At 51.5% G+C, this 10,012-nt stretch overlaps 1 protein-coding gene across 1 annotated transcript; it reads right to left on the reverse strand.

The window, feature by feature from the left end:
- Window positions 1-8,003: 8,003 nt before the first annotated feature.
- On the reverse strand, window positions 8,004-8,981 carry LOC122686262 (olfactory receptor 2S2-like). The gene has a single exon (XM_043891437.1). It carries the CDS (start codon window positions 8,976-8,978, stop codon window positions 8,004-8,006), a length of 975 nt encoding a protein of 324 aa, XP_043747372.1. The 5' UTR covers window positions 8,979-8,981.
- Between the last annotated feature and the right edge of the window lie 1,031 nt (window positions 8,982-10,012).

A 10,012-nucleotide genomic window follows, 5' to 3' on the forward strand; every position in this document is an offset into this window, starting at 1 on the left:
AAATAATTTAAAAAAACCCCATCATTGCATAATAGCTTCATCACCAGCCTAACTGTGTGTTGTTGACCAAGTCACTAGGGCTTTGAGACTCAACTTCCTTCTGAAAGAAGGGGATTCTGTGTAGTGCAGATGAGACTCACAGAGAAAAAGGCTGCTGATCCGTCCAGCAGCAAGGCTCCAGATCAGAGACTGCGCCTTCAGCTATCGACACCTGCTGAACCTGTGCTCCCTGCCTCCTGGACAAGAGCTCCAGAATCTGCCATGACGCTCTCTCTCCCCAGAGGCAATGCTGATTTTCCCGCCTCCAGCCTAAATCAGGATGATTGTTAAGGGAGTTTGTGACACACACAGGGGTAGTTTTTTAATCTGGGTCAATCAGTGACCATAAATCTTACCCATGTAAACAGTAAAGGTTGAATTCTCTTGCCGAAGTTTGGCAAAAAAGGTGAAGAGTTGCCTGAGTACGATGGCTCATTCATCCACACATCCTGAAAATTATTGTTGAGCATCTCCTATGTGCTAGGTGCTGGGAACACAGCCGAGGCAAATAGGGCCGTCTGCCCTTGCAAGGTTTATAGTCATCCCCTTGTCCCTCGGTGACCTTGGTCCTATCCCTTCCTCTCTGCGGGCTTTAGAAACCTCTAGATTCTCTTTGAGTCTAGGATGTAAAGACAAAATAAAACCTGAGGTCTCGGAAGCAGACGTTAAAAGGGAGCCTAGGTCATGACTTCATGTGGCTAGATCAATCCTGCCACTTGAAATGGCAGCCCACTCCAGTAGTCTTGCCTGGAAAATCCCATGGATGGAGAAGCCTGGTAGGCTTCTGTCCATGGGGTCACAAAGAGTCGGACCGGACTGAGCGACTTCATGTTTCATGTTTCAACTTAAGATTCAATTCTCAGAACTTGGTCTTTCTTGATGTGTTGCTACAGAAAGAAATGGCAACCTCAGGAGTCACCCCCGATACAGGTGCAGAGAGAGTTTTCAGGCAGATAAAAGACGGGATACCACCTGACTCTGCTTTTCTCTTCCCCACCCATCAGAGAGACCAGGTAGGAACGGCATGGACATGGGAGGGCTTTGTCATCAGCCTCTGGCCTGTGCCTGCCCCCACCTCTTACACATCCCTTTGTGCGGGCTGCTCCAGCCTCAGCAGACCAGTCCCCGCTGGTGGACAAACCCCACAGCTCTTGTTACCTCCCTCTTCTCCTGCTTTCCTCAGGCTGGAGCCCCTTTCTCTCCCACCCATCCTCCAAGGCTCTGCTCACACCCACCTCCGCTGCGGGGTCACCTTCTCAGACACCCCCACAGCACTGACCGTCCTGACACACGATGCTCATAGCTGTGAGCTCGATCAATCTGCTGTGGTTGTGTGATGTCTCACCGTGAGCTGCAGAAATCACAGGCTCTGTGCAATTTAACCCCAGCCCCTCCAGCACCCCACAGAGGAGCTGCCATTTGAGATCCAGTGCTTTCCTTCTGTTAAAATCCTGATCCCAGATTTCCTACCTTGAAATCACCCTCCTTGCTCTTCCACCCCTGTGCACCCACAGGATGTGACTACAGGGACGGGAGATTTGGGGGTTCCATTTTCTCCGTGCAAGAACAACTGCTCTCTCTCAAGAGCTGAATGAGGAGACAGGTGGGTTTCCTTGCAATTGAGGCAAATCTGATCAGAACACATTCATGGGAATCACGAATAGCCCATGAAGCTGTAGGCTTGTGACCTCAGAGAAATAAGGCTGTGTCTACAAAATACAATGATGCCAGGTTACTGACAGCTTGGACTACAACACGGGCTCAGGCTGGCCCCACAGACAGCAACTGTAGTTCTCTTGTCCATCGATTAAGATGAGCTGAGTTTTGCCTGTTTTCAAAGTGGATAACCAACAAGGACATATTGCACAACTCATGGAGCTCTACCCAATGTTATGTGCCAGCCTGAATGGTCGGGAGGGGTAGGAGGAGAACAGGCCCATGCATCTGTATGACTGAGTCCCTTCCCTGTTCACCTGAAGCTAGCTCAATATTATTAATCAGCTATACCCCAAGATAAAAGCAGAAGCTTAAAATTTGAAAATAAGAAAGATCTTACAGTGAAAAAAAAGAGATGAGCAGACTCTTGCTGCAGTAACACACAGCCTCATGATTTTAGCAGCTTACCGGGACAGAGGTTTAGTTCTCACCCTTCGTGTGGATTGCAGGGGGCTCTTTTCCAGGTTGTCATCCTCAGAGACCCTGGCTCCACCCTCTAGGACATCACCAGTTCTTACAGCTGCGGAAGAACCCAGCAGAACTTCTTACACTGACAGGTCACTGCTCTGACCCAGAAGTGAGATGTGCCCCATCTGTCCACAGCCTGCTGCCCTGTGTAATCCTCCCGTATGCCCAGAGGAGGAGGACCACACATGCTGTGGAGCATTTTGGTACAATGGTGTTTTGCAGTAGACTCAGGAAAACACTCTAGCATCTTGTCTGACAGGTCTCTCATTCTGTCATGTCCTGGAAAATCAGGTTTACAGAGTGATAGGATATTGTGTGTCTCTGAGAAACACTGTCTAATATTCTCCCCAGTTTTACTCCTCCTGAGAGGCAGGGTGATGCCATGGAGGAGCCCCGGGCTGAAAGTGAGGATCCAGGTTTGATTCTTGCCCTTGTTCCCTTTCTTCTGAATGACCTTGGTTGAGTTTCTCCTTGTGTGAAATGGAGCCATTCAATATGTGATCTCTGGTACTCTGGACCATCTCCAAAATATTCCCTCATCTTCTAGGAAATTTGGACCCAGGTAAACATCATGTCAGTTTCATTGGCTGGTAAATCTAGTTTGAACAATTTAATATTCATTTTAAGCTTCAGACATGATTTTAAAGGAAGGTGAGGGGCACAAGAAGAAGCAGCTCCTGTTACGATGTCCCAGAAGTGCCCGCATCCGCACCCACGTCACTCGAACTCATTGTGATGGCACAGCCTGTGAGGGTGGGCTTTGGAGTCAGACCACCAAGCCCAGGTCTGAGACCTGCCACTTGCTCATGGCTTTCTCAGCCTCAGCCTCCTTACCTGTAGAGATAAGAGTAGCATTTCCTCATGGGATGATTTTGAGGATCCAGTGAAAGGTCTGAGCACAGAGCTTGGCACAGGGTGAGTATTCAGTAAGTGGTAACTGATATTATTAATATCATTATGTTCCCTTCTCCAAGATGATAGTCTGGTTTCTGTATGTTTAAAAAATCATGAGAAGAGTCAACATGCCAGATGGATTCTCCTTGCCTCCTACCTGTTGGCCCAGTGACCTGGGTGTCAGCAGGTGGCTGAGCAGATGACAGGTGTGGTGACCCAAGGCTGGGGAGAGCAGAGTGAGGAGTGCTGAGTGCATTCCCAGCAGACACGCTGTACCGGGGTGGGCCAGGATCGAGGCCCCGAGCCCCCGAGGCCCAGCCTCCTGGTCCCCTGCCACGGAGACATCTCTCCTGCTCCCTGCCCTCAGGGACCTCGCAGTCCCTGTCCAATTTAAGGTTCAGACTCTGCAATGACACAAGTCTGTAGTCTTGGCACCATGGGGCTTCAGAGACCCCCGGTTCCCTGTGCTGCCCCAGGAGGGCCCGGCTGGGTGAGGTGGGCACAGGAGAGACCCTGGACAGGAATCTGAAGACCACGTCTCCCTGCGGCCCTGCCCCCTGGACCTGAGGCTCAGAGGTTGTGACTCCGTGGCCTCGGCCTGGGTGTCCTGGGTGTCTCCTGGCAAGAGAGCTGTGGGGACCTGCCCTCATGAACAGTTAAGGAAAGTGAATCGCTGTAGAGGGTGACGCACTGGACAATTGCTGGGGAGGCGAAGTCAGGGATGAGGGGGTGGGTGAGTTTCTGCAGGTCCCCTGGCCTTTCTCCCTTCCCCTGGCTTTGTCTCTCCTTCACAGGAAACAATGAGACCTTGACCCAGCCCAGGGCTTAAAGAGCAGCCGTAAGTAACACTGTAGCAACTGTGAACTCCCCATTTGCTGTGATTTCTCTCTTGGAATGTTTTTTTTTGTCAAAACACAGGTCAAATAAAATACTGGCATTTGTCACCGCTTATTTTCCAGCTGCTCAGGACCAGGCCCATCTGGCACCCCATGGATGCCCACAAACATCCAGACAAGCCCCTTGACAGCACTCCCGCACCCCCAGCCTCCTTCTCGGATCTTCCCAGTCTCTCAGGGTGTCTCTCAGGGTAGGGCGCTGTTCACCCAACTCAGCCAGAAGCCTGTCAGGGCCCCTCAGTCCCCGCCTCCCTCAGCCACCTCTGCCATCAGGTGACTGTCCCCAAGATTCTCAGCTCCAGGGTCTCTGCCTGACCGCCCACCTGGGCCCCGCCCCATCCTGGCTTCCTCACTTGCTGCCCTCGGGCGGGGGCCCTTCTCCTCTTTCCTCTATCTGAAGCCGCATAATCTTCCATTTCTCAAAAATAGTATTTTTAAAAATTCAAAACCATGTTCATCTTAGAAGTATTGACCATTATTGGAAAGAATAATCAAGAAAACAGTATTTATCTGTAATCCCATCTCCCAGAGAATCAATTGTTAGCTAATATTTTTTATAGTTTTCCACAATTCTCTATATACATACTTATTCATATATCCATAAGAAAAATGCCTTAAAAAAACTAGGAATATACTGAATACAAACTTATTTGTTCTGCCTTTTCCTATTAATTACAATGTGAGCATTTCAAATCATCAAATATTCTTCAAAAGATAAGATATCTAATGGCTGTGTCAGAATCTGTCATTGGGCTCCACCAGGATTTATTTAAACATTCTGCGATGGTTGCACTTGAAGAGTCTTACAATTTTTTTTTTTTACCACAAATAACTCTTGGATAAATACCCATATATAAATCTTTGCAACTCTGGTAATTTTCTCAGAGTAATTCCTAGAAGTATAGGGTTGGGTCAGAAGGTTTGATGTTTTTAAATCCCTTGATTCATACCCATAACTTAGAGAGCTGGGATTCAGGACAGAGTCAGCCCAGCACAGAAGGCCCTGAAGAGGGAGACAGAGCTGAGACAGACCCCGCCCAGGAAGGGGGATCAGAAGGGGCTTTCTGGAAGGGGGGTGTGGGCACTGAGTGAGGACTGAGTGAATTTCCATAATGCCATGATGCTGGGGAGGTGGTCTCTCTGGTCCCTGGTGTCCGTATTGCATTCCTCACCTGAGACTGGCATCATCCCGTCTGGTTCCCAGCCAGGAAAGCCCTGAGAAGACCAGCACAGTGCCTAGCATGGTGTGTGGTAAGTGTCCATACATGTTAGCCAAAGGGCCAGAGGTGTTTGAACATGAGAGGCAACAGGAAGGGGGAGAGAGAGGGGCAGGAAAGACTGATATTCATGTGGAAACTGGGATCAGTTCAGAGTGTCTGGAATGTGTGTGGATTGAGTGGGGTGGAGACAAGCAAGCGGGGATGAGGTTGGGCCGGTGGATGGGATCTGGCTTTTATCCTCGGAGAGGAGCAATGGTGACCTTGAGGGATTTATGCAGGTGAGCAATATGATCGGATTGGTGTGGTTTTCTCTTTTCTTTTCTCTGACAGGTTTTTTTTTTCTTTTTTTTAGTTAGTACGGAGGACGGATTTTAGAGTCTGGCATAGCTGTTGCACTATCTGAGAGAGAGAGGAGGTGATGGCGGCATCAGAGGAAGGAGACGACTGACCAGGAGCTGCTGTGAGGTGGACGCTCTCGGCCGTGGTGAGCGATTGGCTGTGTGGGGCGGTGAGGGTGAGAGGACGCCCCTGATGACTGCCCGGTTTCTGGCTGGGGGACTTAGGGAGTGTGGGTGCTGTTCCCTGAGAGGGTGACAGCCCTTTGGGGGCAGAGGGCTGAGTTCAGCTGTGGGCAGATTATGTGAGGTGCCTTTGAGGAGGGGAAGGGCCAGCAGGAAGACCTCGCCGGGCAGAGCAGCTGAACCAGGTCTGGAACCCTGGTCTCCTGGCTGCACACATGGGGGTCCTTTGTGTCTCCTCACTTGTTTTGGTGATGTCCTGGAAGGCAGGGCCGTGGCCACAAGATCCTGCTGCACCCACTCGTGTCTGTCCACACGTTCAGACTAAGCCCCTGACTGCCTGGAGCAGCAGAGGATCCAGTCCCCAGGTGTGACAGGGGACGGCTCCTGAGTGACAGTCAGTTCAGTAACCGTCCATGAGGAAAGCTCTGTGTGAGCTGAGGAGACAGGCCCCCATGGAGTCCTGCCCTCAAAGCGCCCACATTGTTGTGAAATATCATGGATGCAAAGGAGACAGGGATAGATACCGAGGGAAAGGTTCCAAAAAAGTGCAGTGGGACGCAAAGGAGAGAACCGCTTTAAAGGGCCAGGAAAGGCTGTGTGGGAGAGACGGGGTCTAAGCTGCCTTGACAACAAAGTCCCAGGTCTCACCAGAGAACAGCATGAGCAACCAACCAAGATGCGACACAGTCAGACACGAGCGAGGGGTCGACTGCGTGCAGAGGTGAGTGGGATGTCGGGCTGAGAAAGCGGAGAGACCGGTTTTTGAGTTCTGAGGACTCAGCTGAAGAATTTGGGCTTCCTGCTCTGATAATGGGGAGCAAACCTAGGTTCTGGAGCGGTGAATCGGCCAGGGTCTGTCCAAAGGAGCAGGCCCAGCGAGAGTGACGTAAGGCTTCGCTGTGGAGAGCAGGGCTGCCGCCCGTGGAGCTGCAGGAGAAGCCTGAGCCAGGCTCGGCCTCTGCACCTGGGGTCGGGGCTGAAGCTGCTCGCGGTGGGTGAAGGGGGAGGTGAGGACAGGCCAGCACCAGGGGACACACGGAGCCCGTGTCTGGCCTCACCGCCGTGGACTCCCCGACACTGGTGACGTGCGGGAGGAGCTGGCACTCGCTGCGTTGGAGGGCCCCTCGCTCGGGGCTCGGAGCAGCTGCAGGCGGCCTGGCAGGAGCCCGGGGGCTGCAGTGACAATGGGGGAGGCTCCGCCGCCTCAGCGCTGCCTGGCCTCGGCCTTCCCGTCTCCTCCAGACTCTCTCGTGGTCAATCCTAGCCAGAACCTGAGAGCATATAAGCTCTAGGAGGGCCGGTTCTAACCGAGCTGGATACTCCAGTCCAGAGTCACAGAAGCCAGCTAACCAGGGCTCTCCGGGGTAACGGACAGCTGGTCAGAAAATGGAAGCTCTAGAATTCTCTAGTAGCTCCTGGTTTGAGTGTAGGGTAGTGGCGTTGTCAACAGGCTCTTCAGGAATTCCTCAGTCCTCCTCCTCCTTCCAGATGTGCACTCGCGGGGAATGCCTAACTCTTCGTGTCAGCTCTGGCCTTTACTTCACATTGGGCAATTAGTGGAAGTGGACGTAAGAGGTCATTTCTGAGTGGAAGCTGCAAGAATCCACACTGGCTTTGTGATCTTCTCTTCTTCTTTTGCCATTTGACCAGCAGTGTGCCATACGACAGATGCATTATCAACTTGAGGCCCACAGGAAGAAAAGATGAAGTAGATCCCTCATCCAGTCTCTGATGGACCTGGAGAGTGAGCAAGAAAAAGAACCTTTGTGTTTGTAGTGAAAGTGAAGTCGCTCAGTCGTGTCCGACTCTTTGCAACCCCATGGACTGTAGCCTACCAGGCTCCTCTGTCCAAGAATTTTCTAGGCAAGAATACTGGAGTGGGTTTCCATTTCCTTCTCCAGGGGATCTTCCCAACCCAGGGATCGAACCCAGGTCTCCTGCATTGTGGGCAGAAGCTTTTACCATCTGAGCCACCAGGGAAGTCAATTTTGAAGTCACGCCACAGGATAACTAGTTCTCCAGGTGGCGCTAGTGGTAAAGATTCCCCCTGCCAATACAGGAGACAAAAGAAGTCCTGGTTCAATACCTGGGTCAGGAAGATCTCCTGGAAGAGGACATGGAAACCCACCTGAGTATTCTTACCTGAAGAATGCCATTGACCAAGAAGCCTGGAGGGCTAGAGTCCATAGATTCCCAAAGACTTGGACAGGACTAAAGCGACTCAGCACGCACGCACCTGCCTGACGGACTTAGAGAACAACAGGAAAGCGGGACATCTTCCTGGAGAGGAGATCTCCCCTCAGCAAAGCTATGGTGGCAGCCTTCACCTCTGCATTCCTCAGGCTGTAGATGATGGGGTTCAGCGAGGGGGTCACGACCCCATAGAACAATGCAATAAGCTTATCCATGTTGAGGTCCTTAGCTTTGGGCTTGATGTACATGAAGATGATAGTCCCATAGAAAATCACCACCACTGTGAGGTGGGCAGAGCAGGTAGAGAAGGCTTTGTGCCGGCCGGCAGCAGAGGGCACCCTCAGCATGGCAGTGAGGATGAACACGTAGGACAGGAAGATGAGCAGCAGCGGGGGCAGTATCACAACAGCGGAAGCCGCCATTAATAGCAGTGCATTGAGAGAGATGTCCCCACAGGCTAGTTTCAGCACTGCCAAGATCTCACAGAAGAAGTGGTTGATGATATTGTGGCCACAGAAGGGGAGGCTCCAGGTGAGAATGGAATGGAGAAGGGAGTTGGCAAAGCCTGCCCCCCAGCTCAGCACTGCCATCCACATGCAGGTCTGCCGGTTCATGAGCTCTGAGTAGCGAAGCGGCTGGCAGATGGCCACGTACCGGTCACACGCCATCATGGCCAGGAGCACGCACTCCGTGGAGCCCAGAGCCTGGGTCAGGTACATCTGCAGGGCACAGCCAGGGAAGGAGATGGTGCTCTGGGTTTCCAGGAAGTGGACCAGCATGAGAGGCACGAAGGAGGATGTGCCAGAGATGTCTATGAGGGCGAGGTTGCTGAGGAAGAAGTACATGGGGGTGTGCAGGCAGGGGTCCCGCATGTTCAGCCCGATGAGGAGGGCATTCCCCAGCACGTTCATGGAGTAGATGCCCAGGCAGAGCACAAAGAGGACCATCTCTAGGTCGTGGTGGTCGTGGAGCCCCAGCAGGACAAACTCCGTCACGATTGTCTCGTTTGCCCCATTCATCTCAGTCTGCATCTATCTCACTCTCCCTCTTTTCCCACCTGCACCATGAAGGTGTTGGATAAAGCACCAGTTGGCCTGGGAGCCAAGCAGCGTGGATTGTGACCTGGGGTGAGTCAGCCCTGCATCTGGAACTCAGTTTCACCATGTGTACAATAAGAGAGGGGACTTCAGGTCTGCAAGCCAGTCCCCTCAGTTCTGTAGTTCTGGTGTAGCTTACAGCAGTTGGGGTCCATTCTAATTGCTAGGCTCTTCTCTATTTTCCCCAGGAGGGCTCTGTGGAGACAATAAAGTGGGATTCAAGTTTCCCATACTCCTTTTGAATCTACAGTGTTGTTGGCAGTTAAGAGGAAGCATGTTTACTAGGTTATGACTTCAAGTGACTGAATGATGCCCATAGCATTTCAGATGCTTTCACTCACTGAGGATTTGTTGAGTGCCTACCCCATGCAGGGTGTTGTTTAGATCCTGCGCTATAGCAGTAAGTAAACCATGTGGACTAAAATATGCCGCAATTGTAACCAGTGCTATTCCTCTTTCTCAAATTAAGTGAGATGAACTTGGGAAGGCAGGTGGGTGATTAGTGATGGTCACCTCATTCCTTTGGGCTTAAAGGTTGAACATTTCTACTGCATAGAATGTACAAACCTTATTTCTGGTATCCCTCCTTAAGATCAGAGACCATGCATTGATTTTTAAAAGAATATACATATCCCAATAGAGCCACAGGTCACCACATTTAACCCTGGTCCTAAGCCAAGTGAGTCTCACCTTGGCCTCCATATAGCCTTTTAGGATGAATGATATTGACAGTAATATTACACAGAAAGGAAAGGCAGGTTGTAATCTGGCAGAGGTGTCCTGGGTCACTGACCAGCTCTGTAAAGGGAGGGTGGGAAGCGGCCACAGTCTTTGCCCAGGAGCCTCCATGTCTCTTCTGAGCTGGTCCCAGCCCCTTGGGAAATGCCAGTGTCAGGAGGGAGCCAAGTGTCAAGTGTTAGATGGACAGCTGTCTTGTGGGCCCTGTGATCCCTGGTCTGAGGGACACT

Source organism: Cervus elaphus, chromosome 29, assembly GCF_910594005.1.
Source record: "Cervus elaphus chromosome 29, mCerEla1.1, whole genome shotgun sequence".
Lineage (NCBI taxonomy): Eukaryota > Metazoa > Chordata > Mammalia > Artiodactyla > Cervidae > Cervus > Cervus elaphus.